Source organism: Panicum hallii, chromosome 9, assembly GCF_002211085.1.
Source record: "Panicum hallii strain FIL2 chromosome 9, PHallii_v3.1, whole genome shotgun sequence".
NCBI classification, from domain to species: Eukaryota; Viridiplantae; Streptophyta; class Magnoliopsida; order Poales; family Poaceae; genus Panicum; species Panicum hallii.
This window is the reverse complement of record NC_038050.1, coordinates 14916416-14935345: the sequence shown is the minus strand read 5'-3', so window position 1 is coordinate 14935345 and position 18930 is coordinate 14916416. Positions and strand designations below refer to the sequence as shown.

At 46.2% G+C, this 18930-nt stretch overlaps 3 protein-coding genes and 1 non-coding gene across 5 annotated transcripts; 3 read left to right on the top strand and 1 right to left on the bottom strand.

Moving 5' to 3' along the window:
- The first annotated feature begins 469 nt into the window (after window positions 1–469).
- On the top strand, window positions 470–4042 carry LOC112877269 (eukaryotic translation initiation factor). The gene is made up of 5 exons (XM_025941513.1): window positions 470–753; window positions 1620–1788; window positions 1915–2040; window positions 3550–3615; window positions 3739–4042. Exons 1-5 carry the CDS (start codon window positions 536–538, stop codon window positions 3787–3789), a joined length of 630 nt encoding a protein of 209 aa, XP_025797298.1. The 5' UTR covers window positions 470–535; the 3' UTR covers window positions 3790–4042.
- An 827-nt stretch (window positions 4043–4869) lies between these two features.
- Window positions 4870–8931, top strand: LOC112874865 (cellulose synthase A catalytic subunit 7 [UDP-forming]). The gene is made up of 6 exons (XM_025938429.1): window positions 4870–5198; window positions 5290–5484; window positions 5596–5752; window positions 5835–7518; window positions 7687–8037; window positions 8138–8931. The coding sequence occupies exons 1-6, from the start codon at window positions 4904–4906 to the stop codon at window positions 8723–8725; spliced, it is 3270 nt and encodes a 1089-aa protein (XP_025794214.1). The 5' UTR covers window positions 4870–4903; the 3' UTR covers window positions 8726–8931.
- TRNAG-GCC lies at window positions 7571–7641 on the bottom strand. The gene has a single exon. It is a non-coding gene; the product is annotated as a tRNA-Gly (tRNA).
- A 4304-nt stretch (window positions 8932–13235) lies between the features above and the next one.
- Window positions 13236–18729, top strand: LOC112877295 (nucleolin 2-like). 2 transcript variants are annotated; one of them, XM_025941543.1, is made up of 18 exons: window positions 13236–13350; window positions 13775–13863; window positions 13975–14129; window positions 14746–14847; window positions 14918–15154; window positions 15598–15699; window positions 15815–15895; window positions 15984–16088; window positions 16168–16227; window positions 16575–16652; window positions 16728–16838; window positions 16920–17011; window positions 17092–17209; window positions 17367–17455; window positions 17557–17647; window positions 17755–17846; window positions 18012–18328; window positions 18475–18729. In XM_025941543.1, exons 2-18 carry the CDS (start codon window positions 13785–13787, stop codon window positions 18504–18506), a joined length of 1941 nt encoding a protein of 646 aa, XP_025797328.1. In that variant the 5' UTR covers window positions 13236–13350; window positions 13775–13784; the 3' UTR covers window positions 18507–18729. The 2 variants fall into 2 exon arrangements, with proteins under 2 accessions (XP_025797328.1, XP_025797329.1); XM_025941544.1 differs by lacking the exon at window positions 16168–16227.
- Window positions 18730–18930: the final 201 nt, after the last annotated feature.

Genomic DNA, 18930 nt, shown 5'->3' with positions numbered 1-18930 from the left:
ACCCTAGCAGTGCTGGAATATCTACTGCCATCGGAGCACCATTGCCCGGGTTGGAGATTTCTTCAACCGTTCTTAATAGCCTTTCTTGTTCATGCTTTTCCTCTTCTTTTTAGCTATCAATTCCTGCTCCTTTTTTAAAATACGGTTTCGCATCAGATTAAAATGTTAGGCTTTCGCAACCATTTATTTATTACCTCATCTGTTTCGTAATATTTGTACGATTCGTGTAGTTAGATGCCATAGTATTTATTGAGGAACAAATAGAAATATATCAAATGTATGCTCGTGCTGTAAGCGAGCTGAGAAAAATGTGTACCTCGTTTGCCGCAATTCAACATGAACTGGGCCGGAGCCCAATCAAAACGCCCACGCCGACCTCGCTCACCCCAAAGGCCGAACCCTTCTTCCCCTTCACGTCTCTTCGACAGCCGCAGCCTCTCTCTGTCTCCCCTCCCTCCTCTCGTATCGGCTATCCCCACCCCTCCCCCTCCACCCCAAAAAAAAAACCCTCGGAAAGCGGCGGCGGCGGCGCGACATGGCGGAGGTTGAGACTGCGCCGGCGGCTGTGGCGGCGACGACCCCGGAGGTCGCGGCGACCGAGGGCGGCGCCGCGGCGGAGGCCAAGGGGCCGCACAAGCTGCACCGGCAGTGGACCTTCTGGTACGACATCCAGTCGAAGCCCAAGCCCGGCGCCGCGTGGGGCACCTCCCTCAAAAAGGCCTACACCTTCGACACCGTCGAGGAGTTCTGGAGGTACGTGACCGACGCCGCGGGGGCTTCGCCTCTTCTCCCACGCCACTTCCGGATCCGTTCCGCTCGGATCCGATCTGGATGCCGTGCTGGTTCATGATCATCAGTTTCTGTGGTGTTTTAGGCGGCATGTGGCGGTGGGAATTATTTGCGGGGTAGATTGGGTTCTAGGTTACCTTAGCCGACGAAATCTGAAACTATGATATAGATGATGAAATATGTTAGTTGTCTGTTCGTGATATTATTTTCTGCTGTTTGCATCGGATTAGTTCTGATTGTTGATTGCGTTTGGCTGGTTTATTTAGCTGTCCCGTGTGTTTTTAGTGACGATATGGTGGTAGAGTTGTTACTATAGCAAATGAAGTACAGCTGTAGTAGAGATTCTACAATGTCCGTTAAGAGAGGGGGGATTTATCCTTGTAGTTAAGGAGTTGCTTTCTATCATATTAAGATTGGTATGTCAGTTAAAGACTCCACGCTGAACTAAAATGAATCAACTGCTGATAATTCTACTGTGTTATTCCTGGTTTGAGCATCTTGGCGTGTTGGATATACAGAATGAATCTTCTCCGAATTTCTTCCACTGGTCTTTCATGACCTAACCTTTTCTATAAAAGGTAGACATGTTCTGGCTTGCATTAGACTTGTGCCCTTGTCACATATAGAAAGTGTTAACCTCTTAGTTTTAGCCTTAACTAATAAGCAATAGCTATCAATGATTACAATACTTACACAACGTGTTTTGTCTTTTGAAGTCTTCTATTTATGTAATTTTAAGCTTATTTATTTGGTGGTATTTCACCTTAAACACCTTTTAATTTGACTCTATGGAATCTGTATACTTATGGATCCCTTCTTTCTTGGTGTAGCTTGTACGATCAGATTTTCCGTCCAAGCAAGTTGACTGGGAATGCTGATTTTCATCTGTTCAAGGCTGGAGTGGAGCCAAAATGGGAAGACCCAGAGTGTGCAAATGGTGGCAAATGGACTGTCCCATGCAACAGAAAGGCAACCTTTGAGACCATGTGGCTTGAAACGGTACATCTTTCTTAATCTTATTTCAAATGTTCAGGTGCTCGGAAGTTCTTTATAGATCAGCCTGAAGCTGATCTTACCTGAGATGTATTTATTGAAGGAGCTTTGAATAACTATTTGAACATGCAGTTGATGGCTCTTATTGGAGAGCAGTTTGATGAAACCGAGGACATCTGTGGAATTGTTGCCAGTGTCCGTCAGAGAGGAGATAAGCTTGCATTATGGACTAGGACTGCCAGCAATGAAGCTGTCCAGGTTGGTTTTGAAAGTCATTCTAATTCTGTAATCAGTTATGATACTGATATTTTCTTATATGCCATAGTGCTTTGGTTCGTATCTTGATAAAGGGGAAAGTAGATTTATATAGTTCACTGTTGTCTTCCTGCCAATATTGTCAATAAGCTGTGCAAATCCCTAGCTGCTGTGCTGCCTTCTGGTATACATCTCTCGATACCCAGTTCCTCCTGCTTCCTTTGTTGCGAGTTCTGGTAGAAGTTTTTGTATTAGCGTTGCAGTGGCATGATAGCCAGTGTTTCAAAGGCGTCGCCTAGGCGTCCAGGTGGACCGAGTTCGCTTTGGGTAACAGTTACGCAAGGCGTGCATAGCTCACCTTGGCTGGTCTTGTCCCCTTCGAAATGCAGATGGTAGCTAGTTATTGTAGAAGTTTTGTATTACTGTAGTTCTCTTCAAGGTTCCATATCTTGTTTGATTGCATTCTAAGTTTGTTTTTGGTTGGACAGGTGTTTTATTTGTTAGCATTAATCTCGTTACTAGACTTCAAAATGCAGATGGTAGTTAGTTATTGTAGAAGTTTTGTATTACTGTAGTTCTCTTCAAGGTTCCATATCTTGTTTGATTGCATTATAAGTTTGTTTTTTGGTTGGACAGGTGTTCTAGTTGTTAGCATTAATCTCATTACTAGAATGTGTCAAGGTTCAGCTAGTGCCTAGATTCATTCCTATTAGTGGATAGATTTCAGCTTCTAGTTAAAGAGAACAATATGTAGATCATATGGGCATTGACTGCTTTAATTAGGAGGATATCATGGACAGGTGTGCAGCCTTGTATCTGCTATATATGTGAGAAAACGATGAGGGCTAAAGTGATCGCATTGACCAAAAACTACTTATGTCATCTTGTGCTTGTGTGCGTGTCCACCAAGAGAAAAAAGCTAGTGTGTTTATGATAAACACTCAAGAGACAGGGAGTGATATCCAACACTAGTTCTACCAGACATGTTTTGCTATCAATTAAAGCTGCAAAATTGCTTTCTTTCTTGGAAAGGGCATATACCCCAAATCATCTCCCTCTGAAAGAGAACTATATAGTTTGCTAGGAGTTTTTGTGCATGCTATTTGGTTGTGCAGGGATACAGGGTTCAAAACAGCTTATTGAGTGAGCAACACTGTGATATTGCGTGAAAGTGGTTACTTGGTTTCTTTATTTAATACGATGTTGTAGGAAATTTTACATGTTGTATTTGTGCGTAATGTTTATGTTTATAAAATTGTTATGTGAACAATATTCCCATCCTGTATGCATTCAACAAGGAATACTGGAAGAAAGACGCCCAAAAACCTTTCCTAAGTTATTATTTTGTAATTCTTGAACCTCTCCCTACAGTTTGAGTCGTCTTCTGTTGGCCATCATTATCCCATTGAAGAGCTCCCATGCTGCAGCCTTTGAAGTTTTCCATTGCCATTTTCTAATATCTCGATGGTATTGATGTGCTGTTCTGTGTTGACCTGTTCCCTTATTGTGCAGGTAAACATTGGCAAGAAATGGAAGGATGTCATCGACTACAATGACAAGATCACCTACACTTTCCATGTATGCCTTCAGATTCTTCCCTTATTTGGTCTGCATAGCACCTTTTTTAAAAAAAAAACACTAGTGAGAAAATATCAAGTATTTGCACTGAGCTCACTCCAACTTGATGCCTCTCATAAGCAGGATGACTCCAGAAGAGAGAAGCCGAGCAGAGGTGGACGGTACACCGTGTAAGGTGCGCATCATGAAGGCTGTGGCTTGGATTGGATAGCGGGGGTGGAGTTAAAACTTCTTGGTATCTACTTTCATTCGACAGCCTCAGCTATTGCCCGAGGCAATTTTCCCATCTATTATGATGTTATGTGTCTCTCAGATAGCTACTGTAGTACAAGAAAGAGATGCTGGAAAGACATTAACGACTTTGTATGGCACTAAATTTCAATCTTAATATGCGATTCAACAACCCAGGCGAGCCATTTCGTTCTCAGATTGTTACATCCCATATCCATGTTTTCAACCTCGAAACGTTTGCTTGGCTTCATTGCTTGCGGTGGCATTTTGCTTCTTTCTGCTAATGTGTCCTGCCCTGACTGCAAGATAGTCGCCAAACCAAAACTTTTGCCCTTGTTGTGTCGGTGCTTGATGAGGGAACTTTTGAAGACGAGGCTAGAGTACTTGGGTTTCTTGCTTGTGCTCTTCCTTCGCGCTGTAGCGAACCAAATATCAGGTGATTCTCAGAAGAAAAGGGCTGCATTGTTCTGTCGGCGTGGTATCGCGCCAACCTCGCTGAGAGCACATGTGTGATGTGTCTTGGTCGCACGATCTCGTTTCATCTCGGATGGTTGTCCGTCCTGTCTTACCACCTGCCATTTATAGAGGCACTGACTTCACCGTCACACACACGAGCTCGCTGCTCGCCATCTTTACCATCAACGCTGAGGCGTCGCGGCGAACCACCGGTTTGCTTCGTCCGGCTGCCTTGCGCTCCCGCGCCCTGGCGACCTCCGATCCACCCCTGATTTGGACAGGAAATTTCCCCGGGCACGCGTGCGCGTCGGCTCGTTTGCTTCACGATCACTGCGAGTGATCGGCACACCGCCTTGCTGCCGAAGCGAGCCCTGCTGTGCTTGTCACGCACCTGCCTTTGCCTTGGCTTGTTCTCTAATCAACGCCGGACCGGACTCCCCAACCCACGGTTGGTGCGGGACGCCACCCCGCCACCTTACCCGCCCGCCTCCTCACCGGTCACCACGCCCACCTCGCGAGCACCAGCTATATCACCCTGCCAGGCGCTTCCGCGTCCCTTCACCGATACCTCACTCCCCTCCTGCCGCTGCCGCTGCTCGCCATGGACGCCGGCGGGTCGGTCACCGGCGGCCTCGCGGCGGGCTCGCACATGCGGGGCGAGCTGCACGTCATGCGCGCCCGCGACGAGGAGGCCGACGGTGCCAAGGCGTCCCGGAGCGCGGACGTGAGGACGTGCCGCGTGTGCGGGGACGAGGTCGGGGCGCGGGAGGACGGGCAGCCCTTCGTGGCGTGCGCCGAGTGCGGCTTCCCCGTCTGCCGGCCCTGCTACGAGTACGAGCGCAGCGACGGCACGCAGTGCTGCCCGCAGTGCAACACCCGCTACAAGCGCCACAAAGGTCGGTCGTCAGTTGGCACGCTAGTTGAGTTGGTGCACCTCGCCAACGCCAACCGCGCACACCAACCACGTCTGAATTGCATTGCGCGCAGGGTGCCCAAGGGTGGAAGGGGACGAGGACGACGGCCCGGAGATGGACGACCTCGAGGAGGAGTTCCCCGCCGCCAAGAGCCCCCGCAAGAAGCCCCACGAGCCCGTCGCCTTCGACGTCTACTCGGAGAACGGGGAGCACCCGCCGCACAAGTGGCGGACGGGAGGCCAGACGCTCTCCTCCTTCACCGGAAGCGGTGAGTGCGTGCGAAACCGTTTCTGATTGCTGGAGTGATCGGTGTAGGCATGCTGCAATGCAAGTAGTAGGATCGAAGTTGCAAGTACTAATGGCGTGGACTGTGTCGCAGTGGCCGGGAAGGACCTGGAGGCCGAGAGGGAGATGGAGGGGAGCATGGAGTGGAAGGACCGCATCGACAAGTGGAAGACCAAGCAGGAGAAGCGGGGCAAGCTCAACCACGACGACAGCGACGACGACGACGACAAGAACGACGACGAGTACATGCTGTAAGCAGCTAGCTAGCACTGATTTAATCAAGCAATTCCATTCATCCGAATCCCAACGCAAAACTATATATAAAATGGATAGGCTGGCCGAAGCCCGTCAGCCTCTGTGGCGCAAGGTGCCGATCCCGTCGAGCAAGATCAACCCGTACCGCATCGTCATCGTCCTCCGGCTGGTGGTGCTGTGCTTCTTCCTCAAGTTCCGGATCACGACGCCGGCGACGGACGCCGTGCCGCTGTGGCTGGCGTCCGTGGTGTGCGAGCTCTGGTTCGCGCTCTCGTGGATCCTGGACCAGCTCCCCAAGTGGGCCCCCGTCACCCGGGAGACGTACCTGGACCGGCTGGCGCTGCGGTACGACCGGGAGGGCGAGGCGTGCCGGCTGTCCCCGATCGACTTCTTCGTGAGCACGGTGGACCCGCTCAAGGAGCCCCCCATCATCACCGCCAACACCGTGCTCTCCATCCTCGCCGTCGACTACCCCGTCGACCGCGCCAGCTGCTACGTCTCCGACGACGGCGCCTCCATGCTGCTCTTCGACACGCTGTCCGAGACCGCCGAGTTCGCGCGCCGCTGGGTGCCCTTCTGCAAGAAGTTCGCCGTGGAGCCCCGCGCGCCGGAGTTCTATTTCTCCCAGAAGATCGACTACCTCAAGGACAAGGTGCAGCCGACGTTCGTGAAGGAGCGCCGCGCCATGAAGCGGGAGTACGAGGAGTTCAAGGTGCGGGTCAACGCGCTGGTGGCCAAGGCGCAGAAGAAGCCCGAGGAGGGGTGGGTGATGCAGGACGGCACGCCGTGGCCCGGGAACAACACGCGCGACCACCCGGGGATGATCCAGGTCTACCTGGGCAGCCAGGGCGCGCTGGACGTGGAGGGCCACGAGCTGCCGCGGCTGGTCTACGTGTCCAGGGAGAAGCGCCCCGGGTACAACCACCACAAGAAGGCCGGCGCCATGAACGCGCTGGTGCGGGTGTCCGCCGTGCTCACCAACGCGCCCTTCATCCTCAACCTCGACTGCGACCACTACGTGAACAACAGCAAGGCCGTGCGCGAGGCCATGTGCTTCCTCATGGACCCGCAGCTGGGGAAGAAGCTCTGCTACGTCCAGTTCCCGCAGCGCTTCGACGGCATCGACCGGCACGACCGCTACGCCAACCGGAACGTCGTCTTCTTCGACATCAACATGAAGGGGCTGGACGGCATCCAGGGGCCCGTCTACGTCGGCACCGGGTGCGTCTTCAACCGACAGGCGCTCTACGGATACGACCCGCCGCGGCCGGAGAAGAGGCCCAAGATGACGTGCGACTGTTGGCCGTCCTGGTGCTGCTGCTGCTGCTGCTTCGGCGGCGGCAAGCAGCACCGCAAGGACAAGAAGAAGGGCGGCGGCGGCGGCGGCGGCGCCGACTCCGGCGACGAGCCGCGCCGCGGCCTGCTCGGCTTCTACAGGAAGCGCAGCAAGAAGGACAAGCTCGGCGGCGGCGGGTCGGTCGCCGGCGGCAAGAAGGGGCTCTACAAGAAGCACCAGCGCGCGTTTGAGCTGGAGGAGATCGAGGAGGGCCTGGAGGGGTACGAGGAGCTGGAGCGCTCCTCGCTCATGTCCCAGAAGAGCTTCGAGAAGCGCTTCGGCCAATCGCCGGTGTTCATCGCCTCCACGCTCGTCGAGGACGGCGGACTCCCACAGGGCGCCGCCGCCGACCCCGCCGCGCTCATCAAGGAGGCCATCCACGTCATCAGCTGCGGCTACGAGGAGAAGACCGAGTGGGGCAAGGAGGTAATCGAAATTTTACGCAGTTTTTTTAATAGCAAACAAAATAAAAAAAAATTGCACCAGCCGGGAATCGAACCCGGGTCTGTACCGTGGCAGGGTACTATTCTACCACTAGACCACTGGTGCAAGGCTGATGAGTGGGATGTGTGTTAATTTACTTGAACGTTTCAGATTGGGTGGATCTACGGGTCGGTGACAGAGGACATTCTTACTGGGTTCAAAATGCACTGCCGCGGGTGGAGGTCGGTGTACTGCACGCCAACGCGGCCGGCGTTCAAGGGTTCGGCGCCAATCAACTTGTCTGACCGTCTCCACCAGGTGCTACGTTGGGCGCTGGGTTCCGTAGAGATCTTCATGAGCCGCCACTGCCCGCTCTGGTACGCCTATGGTGGCCGCCTCAAGTGGCTGGAGCGCTTCGCCTACACTAACACCATCGTCTACCCCTTCACCTCCATCCCGCTCCTCGCCTACTGCACCATCCCCGCCGTCTGTCTCCTCACCGGCAAGTTCATCATCCCCACGGTGAGCACATTCATTCCGATCCCAAGATGTTATTATGCTATACGTGCCTGATGATCGATCGATCAACTGAATTAACATGGCGCGCGTGCCATTATTGCAGCTGAACAACCTGGCCAGCATCTGGTTCATTGCGTTGTTCCTATCCATCATCGCGACGGGCGTGCTGGAGCTGCGGTGGAGCGGGGTGAGCATCGAGGACTGGTGGCGCAACGAGCAGTTCTGGGTTATCGGCGGCGTCTCCGCGCACCTCTTCGCCGTGTTCCAGGGCCTGCTCAAGGTGCTGGGTGGCGTGGACACCAACTTCACCGTCACCTCCAAGGCGGCCGCCGACGAGACGGACGCCTTCGGCGAGCTCTACCTCTTCAAGTGGACCACCCTGCTGGTGCCCCCCACCACCCTTATCATCATCAACATGGTCGGCATCGTGGCCGGTGTGTCCGACGCCGTCAACAACGGCTATGGCTCCTGGGGCCCGCTCTTCGGCAAGCTCTTCTTCTCCTTCTGGGTCATTGTCCACCTCTACCCGTTCCTCAAGGGGCTAATGGGGAGGCAGAACCGGACGCCCACCATCGTCGTGCTCTGGTCCATCCTTCTCGCCTCCATCTTCTCGCTCGTCTGGGTTAGGATCGACCCTTTCATCCCCAAGGCCAAGGGCCCCATCCTCAAGCCGTGCGGAGTCGAGTGCTGATCGAGCTCGATTGTTGTATGCCCGTATAGATCAGTTGCTTGCATGTACGGACGCGACAGTGCGTTCGCGCATGTGCTTTTGGACCAGGATTCTACTCATATTCGACTTATTTTTGTACAAGTTTTTGTGATCGAGTGAGATAAAGCGTTGGGGTTGTACGAACTGTGGTGGACCTTCAATCAAATTAAAGGAGACTTTTTTCTTCAGTTGCAACAACAAGGACTAGTAGTGTGTGTTTTGATCCTCAAGACAATCCACGTCACCACTGGCCATCAGTCCCCAGCATTGTGGGATTTCTTTATGTTCTAGCACAATGCAGATGAAGCTAGAGAATCCACTTCACTAACCGCTTGTATTAGAGAATCAGTTTGCAATGGTGGCAAAAATGCTAGAATTTATATTTTTGGCAGTGGGATTTATATCATTTGTTTATTTTTAAATATATTCTATCATTTCTAATAGATCGTATCATGTTGCTGGTTTTATCTTCCTAAATCTTGACATAAAACTCCATTTTTTAGCCAGATGCTTAAATCAATCAGAGTAAAAGTATCTTATCGTGCACGATTGTTATGCTTAAACAATCGGATCACCAAGAGATACAACTCCTCAAATCGGTGGGAAGAAAATAAGACCTTGTGGCCCACGCATGTGGGAAAAAGCATTAATGCGGATCTATGACGTTGGGTCGCATCAAACGACAGAGAGCTTATGTGCATGTGCATGCGTGTAGAAAAATCACTCCAATTCCGTTCATTGAAAATGATCAGGTTGTCTAGCTCGACGACTCTAGGTGGTCGTCTTGAACACATGTCTTTGGCAGTAACTATTTCGAGCTTTTTACCAGCTTGATCCACATTTTGCTTAGATCCTCATTGGGTATGCATTTGTTTGCTCATAGAAGTTAATGTGCGTATATGTCTACCTTGATTATAGGTATCTATAATGTGTTTTCGTAAGAAGAGAGAAAATTCCACATAAAAATTCCATGATGACAATAATACCAGCAATCAGATACAACTCACTAATTTTTTGAGTGGCAAAGGTGGTATAGCCATTCCAAATGGAGTGTTTCATTACGGGGTTTCGAAAAATGTTATTTCTAGAGGTTTATTTTCATATTTGGAACAATTATTTATAATGTATAGTTTTATTTTTACAATTTCAAATGATGATCAGAGCATTTAACTGGTGCATGGCATTCAGATCGAATGCGAACATGAATTATATAATTACTAATAATTGTAACTAAATTAGTTACTATCATACTAACCATGGCCACACGGGATTGAGAAAAGATACGATGATAGAACAAATTATACTTAGTGAGAGCTTGGAGTTTTAAAGTATTAGTAACTGCACTAAGTTTCATCCCAATGAAATGAAAGTTTTTCTCACTTCTCATAAATTTCATGCCATATCACCGTATTTGTCTGCGTAGCATGCTATTTAATAAAAATGACTATAAAATAATTTATTTTATTGGGTTATATCACCTCACTTGGGTGTTGTTTATTTGTAGGATAGTATTTTAAACTTGCATTTAAAATGCGAAATATTTATTATCAATGCAACAAGAGATAGTATTATTGATCACTTTTGTTTTGCGAAACATAATACAAATATAGATGCTCATATACATACACCTACGCTTACTTTTATGAATACACGCATACAATCCTACTCTATGAATAGTTTCAAAAAATTGACCCCGCAATTCTTGAGCTTGATAAAATTAGCATATACATCTCGCTGTCAACGGCTACATGATCTACCATTGAAATAATAGTGTCCACATAATAATATGATGGATTCCTTCCACTATGGAGATAACTAGGTAGGACTGCGCTTCACCGCGCCCCTGGATAGGGAGGTACTGCCGTACTGGTGCTGCACTTCGCATGTCCTCTTAAGCGGTCGTATTGTGGTGTCCGTAAGGCTAGGAGGTGGACGCGGTAGTTGTGTGCATTCGACGTGGTGCATGCGGCTGCACGCGGTGGCTCCACGGTGCTTGCCATCTGTGCCAGGGCATGTTTGGATCCGGCAGGGCTAACGAAACGAATATTTAGTTGCTAATTAGAAGTATTAAACGTAGACTAATGATAAAAAATTGCATAATCTTTTGGCTAATTCGCGAGACAAATTTATTAAGCCTAATTAATCCATGATAAGTCCATGATGCTATAGTAAATATGTGCTAATTATGGATTAATTCGATTTAATAGATTCATCTCGCGAATTAACCCTAGGCTTCTGCAATTAGTTTTATAATTAGCTCATATTTAGTCCTCCTAATTGATATTAAAACATACGATGTGATAGGACTAAACTTTAGCCATTGAGAATCCAAACACCCCCTTAGTGTAGGAAGGTACACGTTGTTGTTGCATTTAAATAGTGGTGCCCTTTCGCCGTAGTGACGGAACTGGAGAGAAAATTAAAGGGAGGCCAAACAAATATATGGAATAACAATTTCGTCCTCAAACTTTCAGCTGAAGCTTAATTTCATCCGTAAATTTTTAAAATGATCATTTTGATGCTCAAACTTCTCCATCCAGCTCAGTCCTTCGTCCTATTATGGCATGCCTCGTCACATCTAGCAAGCTATGGTTAATAAAAAATCAATATTTCTATAAATTTAATCATTATAAAAGATACCTTGATGAAACTAAAATAACCTAGGAAGGAAGTTGATTCCAAATATATTTATTATGCATGTACAAAAGTTCCTTTTTTGAAAAAAAATCATGTAGATACTATAGTTAAAATTTTGTTGTGTTATCTTTAAGTACGTGTGAACTAATTGTAAAAAATAGGAATACTTTGCTGACATAGCGTGCCAATGTGGCAAGATACATTGAAGGAAGGGTTAAATTGAGCTGCATGAAAAAGATTGAGAACTGAAACGGTGTGGTGTGCTAAAAAAGATTGAGCTGCGGGCGTGGAATAAGAGTCGCCGGCTTCTTCTCCACCTCATTGGTGAGTCTTCTTGGACCAGCGGAGGAGCCGCTGTGGTGTGCGTACCCTGGATCTGGAGTCTCAAGTTTCGTTGGGTTATTTTGCTACTTCCTGTCTTCCTCGGGGGTGTTGTTCTTTTTGGCGTTGATTTTAGAAGTTTTCTTTAGCAATACAGGTGAAATCGGGTTGGTTTCTGGATCCCACCAATTTTGGTGGTTCGGTTCCCCTTCATGGTGAATCATCGTCCGACGACGTAGGGTGGCTGCCGGTTCTTGTGGTGCCAAACTCCTCGATGCCAAGCGATGCGATGGTCAAAAACCATCTTTTTCAGTTGGGTCGTTCAGCATTCAAAGTTCGTGTCAGATTCGACATACTGCTCAAGACGGCAACAAAAGACTATATTCTTCGCCAGGGAGGGGATCGGCTTCGCTCTGGCCGGCGGCGGCGACAAAGAGCGGGAGGATATTACAAGGACTTGGATGTAATTTCTTTTTCTTTTGAGGGTGTTCTTATAAGTTGGACTGTAATCACCAAAGTTTATCCTCCAAAGTTTATCCATGAAATATAAACCCGGTTTAAAAAAACACGGTAAAATGAAAAGCTCGGGTACACTCGTCACTTAGCTGTAGGTAGGAACCGGAGACTTGCTGCAGGTTTTTTTTTTTAGCATGGACCGTTGCTGCAGTCGCTCACGAGAGGTTACTTATTATTTGCTCGGCCGTATGGTGTAAAACAGGCTGATCATCAACTAGTTTGCGGTATTTCTGTTTGTCACGTGCGCGGTGCGCTACCACAATACGTGCTGTCGTAGAGGAGCACATGCAGATCTAATCTTGAATGTGTGCGGCTCACATATATAAACACACGAGCTTTTCTTTTCTCAATAGCTGTTTATTTCTAACTTCCTTCTAATTGGCCGGCAGCAGCTGCTGCTATACGTTGTCCCATAAAGAAAGCACGACGTCATACGGATTTTCAAGATATGTTTATTTGTTCAGAACAATTTTCTTTTCCATTTTTTTGTCTTGTTTATAGAACATTTTATTTTATTCTCATAATATTTTCTATTTTGTGATAGAATATTTATATTTTTTGAAACAGTTTAATGCATGGAACATTTTTATCTGTTCCAAAACAATTTCAATTTTTGATCATTATGGAATTGTTTTTTTTCCCGAGTACACGTTGCTCATGCATTTACCTTTTTCTTTGAGCAAATGCATTTACCTGCGTGTAGCAGAGAAGCAAAGGCTTTTTCTTTCCTCATGGGCCGCGATGCAGTTGTAGACCAGCGTCATCATCCTCCAGCCGAACCGCTATTTCTGGCCCACGAAGGCCCATCGTTCGAGGTCCATATCAAAATATCAAAGTATTTTTATACTGAAAACCTTAATATTATTATATTTACATAACATCGCAGCCAAACGACTAGGCGAGGACGATTGCATACTGCAACTGAACATCGTCTCCTAGTGGGGGCGAAATGCAAAAGTAGCGCTTCTCTGGACATGGTATAAAACCTGCGCGCCGCTCCCCAAACCCACCCTAAACCCTCCGGTCCGCGACCCGGCCGGAACCCTAGCCTTCCCCCCCGCGCCGCCGCCAGACCAACCCGCCGCTTCTCCTTCCACCTCCTCTCGCGCCGCCGTCCGTATCTCCTGCGCTCGGTAAGGAACCCTAGCCTCTGATTGCTTGATTGAATCTCTCGTTCTATTCCGCGGGGTCATGGCGTCGTTTCGAGCACTCGAATCCGATTGTTCAGTTCTCCCCAATCGGTCCAATTCGCTGCGGGCAGCGGGTTTGCTTGCTTGCATGGTGGTGGAGCGCGAGTAGCAGTTCATTATGACGTGTTGATTTTTTTTAGAAATCTGTTCTCGACCTTGTGTTTACTGACTAGTTACCTCGAGTATTGGATTTTTTTTGTTTATATTTCGTTAACGTGACCGATTGCCACGAGTGTACTCGGTAACTTTCATGTTTCGCCTTTGTTATGATGGTCATAAGGAATATGCTAGTTTTTAGTTTTTCAATTGTTGTACTGCTGTTATGCATTATTCTAAATTTATTGCCCATATTTTCTGTGGAGCTTAGCTGAGCTATTATGGGCAAGTCAAGCAAGAAATCCGGTGTTGAGGTTGCTGCTGCTGTCTCGGTCCCAGAGGGCAAGTCTGCAAAGAAGGGTAATTTTTTCTAAGTAGTGGAGTAATTCTTTGTTAAGTTTGTCTCACAGGCTTTGAATTTACATTTGTTATCCCATGGTGTGACAACATTTTTTTAATCCGAATGAACAGGGAAGAGAAATGCGGAAGTTGAGATTGAGAAGGCAGTCAGTGCGAAGAAGCAAAAGACTGTACCTGTAAAGGTTGAGCCAGTGAAGAAGCAGCCCCCTCCCAAAAAAGTTGAGAGCAGTAGCTCTGAGGAAGATTCTTCAGATTCTGAAGAGGAGGTACCACTGTTCTTTCCTTTTTGGCTCACTCGTCCCCTTACATTAAAATCTAAAGTTATATGCTTCAACTCTGAAGATTAGTTTGCTTTACAATGCCATACTAGATTGCATGATATGTGTACTGTATTTTTTGTATTGTTGTTATTCGCTGCATGCTATTGATTTATTAATTTGCTTTCTCTGACACTTTTTGAGAGTTAAGCTTGCCTTTGCGGTAACTTGTAATTATACATATATTGTTGCAGTTGCCTTATTGAATATGTGTGACAATCTTTGATACTATTTTTCAAACAAACAATTGCATAGAAATCTGATCCTTGAAGAAAGCATTACTTGGTATCTGTATGCCGTTATCAGGATATCTAAACTTGAGATTCATGGGCTTTTAGAATATCCTTGACATCCACCCATTCTTTTTTTAGATGTTTGCATTATAGTTTCATGCTATTAATACTTGAGCTCTAAATAGCAATCACGTTTAAAAAGCAACATGGTTTTGCACATTTTGGCTTTTTCATTGGTATGCACTACAGATAATTTTTTTTGTGTATGGATGGGATCTTCGTGTTCTTTTGATTTCTATTTTCAGCTTACTAGAAAACGAAAATCTTTGCAGGTTAAGGTCCAGCCAAAGAAGGCTACTCAACCAAAGAAAGGCACGCAACCTGCTAAAGAGGAGACCAGTGATGATAGCAGCGATGAGAGCTCCTCAGATGATGTAAGCGTTATTCACTTTCTTTTAGGGAGTTCTTCCTTACCAATCCGTACTTATATTTTGTTCAATTAAGGAACCTTCCAAAAAACAAGTTTCTTCAAATGAACCTTCAGCTGCTGCTGCTGGCAGCAGCAGCAGTGATGAGAGCAGTGATAGTGATGATGATAGCAGTTCTGATGACGAACCTGCAAAGAAGCCCACTACCCTTACAAAGAAGCCTGCTGCAGTGGTTAGTAATGGTTCCAAAAAGGTTAAGTCTGACAGCAGCAGCTCTGACAGTAGCTCGGACGATGAATCTGATGAGGATGAAGTAAGTATTTGCTACCTATTTTATCTTCAAATGTGAATCTTGAATGTTCTTCGTACCTGTTGTCTGCCCAACCTACCTTTCTGCATGAGCTTTTTGTGTATAAATTATGTGCTTTTCTGGACTGTTATCCTGTAAGTATCAAAATACTACTGTATTCAAGGTTGATCTCAGCAGTGGTATGAAAATACTAATTTTCATAAGTATTGTATTTGTTATCTTCCATGTTTTGGAACTGTATATACACATCTTTGATAAGCTAATACTTAAATGAAATGTCATGAGTGTCTTTGTAGGAAAACAATTATAAGGAACATATATGTAATGTTAGATCCTTGTACTAATGTGACACCACTGTCCGGAATATCTATGCAGTATCACATCAGTCATTGTGAATTCTTTTTGCATTTTCTCGCTGACATTTGTTGCACTTTCTTGCTTTTCAGAAGCCTGCTGCTCAGCTAAAGAAGCCTTCAGTTGCCTCTGCGCAAACGAAGACCCAAGAGTCTGATAGCTCTGACAGTGATTCTGATGATGAATCAGATGAGGTAATATGTTTGTGGATCCACATGTTGTACTTGTCCGTTGATTTGATTACCTTTGATAGGTGTTTGTGTTAAAAAATAATTTCAGTTGTAGTCCTGACATGAACAATTTTTCCAGGATGTGCCTGTTAAAGCTCCAGTAGCAGCCAAGAAAAAGGAAGAGTCGAGTGACAGTTCTGGTTCTGAGTCTGAGGATGAGGTAGTAACCTTACTGCATAGGTCGGTGGAGGCTTCATACTTAAAAAAAAACACTTTCTAATAGAGCTGCATTTTCTATCTGTCTTCAGGATAACAATGCTAAAACAGTAAAGCCTGCCAAGGCTGCTGCTCCTAAGAAGAAAGAGGAATCTAGTGATAGCTCAGAATCTGAGTCAGATTCGGATTCTGATGAAGTAGGTCCCACTCCTTTTCTGTACTCTCGTTAACGAAATAGTGTGCAAATTTTTAAATTTGTCTCAATTGTCTTTACAGCCTGAAAAACCTACTGTTGCTGCAAAAAGGCCTCTAGCAACAGATAAGAAGAACAAACAAGTATGCTTTCTCTTGCTTGTGTCTTTGACTCGTAATTGGTGCCCACTTTATAAAAGCATATTTTGATTTGAAAAATTAAATGTTCACCCCCCAAGATATTCAATTTATACGTATATTCAGTGTACAAAAGTTGCATCGATTGGTTTTTCAAATGGCTTTAGTGCGATGTTGAGTTTGTAGCAGTCGACAGTATATCATAACTGAAATTAAACGTCAAAAATATGCTTTGGGAGGGGGGGGGGCTTCCGTATCACAGTATGCCTTTCAATGAAGTTAGTAGTTTCACTTGTCTGTGATATACATATTATATTGCTGCCACTCAATACAAACTGTTTCTCTCTCTCTAGTCCAGTGACGAATCTGAGGATAGTTCCGATGAGAGTTCTGATGAAAGTGACGAGGAGCCTCCTCAAAAGAAGCCAAAGGTACTCTCTCTTCATGTTCGCTCTGCCTTTGAACATTTTGTTTCACCTGCTTACTGTTCTTCTGGTTCTGCAAAGCCTGCCACTAAGGTTTCAAAGAAAGAAAGCAGCAGTGATGAAGAAGAAGATAGTGAAGAGGAAAGTGACAAGCAGGCTAAAACTCCCAAGACAAAATTGGCACAGAATGAAGTATTTCTACAATCTAAACTATTGAATATTTTGTCTGTTTCATATTAAATGGATGTTTGACAAGTGTATTATTTCTTGCAGGACAAAACTCCTGCCAAAAACCAAAGTCAGTCTGCTGGATCAAAGACGATTTTTGTTGGCAATTTATCCTATAGTGTAGATCGTGAGCAAGTGTAAGTATTGGAGTGTGTCAATTTCTTTTCTTTTTTCTTGAAATGTGTTGCCACTAACATCTTTTATCCACATCCTGTAGTAAGCAATTTTTTGAGGAGGCTGGTGAGGTTGTAGATGTTCGTTTGTCTACTTTTGAGGATGGGAGCATGAAGGGCTATGGTCATGTTGAATTCGCTACAGCTGAAGCTGCTCAGAAGGTGAACAATCTGCTTACTAATTTGTACTCAAGGCAGCTTAGTCAACTTTTAGATCAGAAAACCTCACTGTGGTCAAGTTCTATTTGACACCAACAGGTTCTAACACTCAATGCATCCATGTAATAATTTGTTAATGAACTCTTTTTTCTCATCTTAGGCACTTGAATTTGCTAATCATGACCTGATGGGACGGCCTGTGAGGGTCGACATTGCTGTTGAGAGGGGCGCGTACACTCCTGGCAGCGGGTGATTCTCTATCTCATCTTTGGTGGTTCTCCTATAGGGAATGACCAATTTAGTGTATTACCAATCATTATCTGTGTGCCTTAATTTAGTGTATTACTCAGGAGGGACAACAGTTCTTTCAAGAAATCTGCTCCAAGGTCAGGCAACACTGTATTTATTAAAGGCTTTGACACATCTAGTGGAGAGGACCAGGTAATTTTATGTTCTTTTTGTATCTGACATTTCTCTTTATATCTGACATTTTTAGTCTATTTTTCTGGAACAATTTCTCTTTATATCTGACATTTTTTCGTTGCCAGATCCGAAGCGCTCTTGAAGAACATTTTGGCTCATGCGGAGAGATTGTTCGGATTTCAATTCCAAAGGATTATGAAACTGGTGCATCCAAAGGGTCAGTTTGCTCTTCACATATCAATGCTTTATACTTTGGTTAAGCCCCTGTTTTGGGGCACAAGATTTGGGATGAACTGTTTGAGGCTATTGTTTGTGCACTTTGAGAAGTAACGATTTCCAAAAGCTCCTTGTTGTTGAGATGAGGCTTTGCTTGGTTTTGCAGGATGGCATACATGGACTTCAAGGACCCCGATTCCTTGAATAAAGCATATGAGCTGAACGGAAGTGACCTCGGTGGCTACAGCTTGTATGTTGATGAGGCGAAGCCTAGGCCTGATAACAACAGAGATGGTGGCTTCAGTGGTGGCAGGCGTGGAAGTTTCAGTGGAAGAGGAGGGAGAAGTGACAGGGGCCGAGGTGGTGGCCGTGGACGCGACGGAGGACGTGGACGTGGGTTTGGAGGAAGGGGTGGAAGGGGTGACAGAGGCCGTGGAGGCCGGGGCACACCCTACAGGCAGAGCGCTGGTACAGTTAGTACAGGTAAACTCTACTGTTACATCACAGCTGCAAATTGCTTGTATTCACATTTGTTTTAGCCATTTGATTTGCTTCTGCTGCGAGAATTCTAAACTGAGTGAAGCTGTGTTTGTTGGGTACACTTGATTTATGTGTTTCAAAATTTTCAGGAAAGAAGATGACATTCGGTGATGACGAGTGAAGCTTTGGGAAGCGACTATAGTGAATTGCCAACACCTTCTATCTTGTACCCCCGAAACTTCTGTTATATGCTCTCGCATTTTGTGCCGTTCTGCTTGCTTTGCAATTTTGACATTTTTTGAGCCTCTTTTCGCACATTAGTTATGGAAGTATCTCGTGGACCTGATTTGTCACGGTACTTGTTTAATGCATTTTTATGGTACGAGTCCAGTCTGTTCTTTTTATTTGGCCTTGTTGAAGTTTAGTTTATCGAGATCATGCAATGTTTGTGAAGTTTATGCAGTGCGCTGTGCAATTGTGCACATCACACCCAGTACCATCGCCATGGCAGATGATCCTATATGCAATCGTATTGTTGTGGCGCGTCGCCATGACGAGCCGTCTTTCTATCATGTGAATTGGGATGCAAGTAAAATGGGTCGTCC

Coding starts and splice junctions, on each gene's coding strand:
- LOC112877269 (XM_025941513.1), top strand. CDS start 536: ATGGCGGAGGTTGAGACTGCGCCGGCGGCTGTGGCGGCGACGACCCCG. Junction 1,789..1,914: donor AGACCATGTGGCTTGAAACG/GTACATCTTTCT, acceptor TTGAACATGCAG/TTGATGGCTCTTATTGGAGA. Junction 2,041..3,549: donor CCAGCAATGAAGCTGTCCAG/GTTGGTTTTGAA, acceptor CTTATTGTGCAG/GTAAACATTGGCAAGAAATG.
- LOC112874865 (XM_025938429.1), top strand. CDS start 4,904: ATGGACGCCGGCGGGTCGGTCACCGGCGGCCTCGCGGCGGGCTCGCAC. Junction 5,485..5,595: donor CTCCTCCTTCACCGGAAGCG/GTGAGTGCGTGC, acceptor ACTGTGTCGCAG/TGGCCGGGAAGGACCTGGAG. Junction 5,753..5,834: donor AACGACGACGAGTACATGCT/GTAAGCAGCTAG, acceptor TAAAATGGATAG/GCTGGCCGAAGCCCGTCAGC.
- LOC112877295 (XM_025941543.1), top strand. CDS start 13,785: ATGGGCAAGTCAAGCAAGAAATCCGGTGTTGAGGTTGCTGCTGCTGTC. Junction 15,155..15,597: donor ATGAATCTGATGAGGATGAA/GTAAGTATTTGC, acceptor CTTGCTTTTCAG/AAGCCTGCTGCTCAGCTAAA. Junction 18,329..18,474: donor CGCTGGTACAGTTAGTACAG/GTAAACTCTACT, acceptor CAAAATTTTCAG/GAAAGAAGATGACATTCGGT.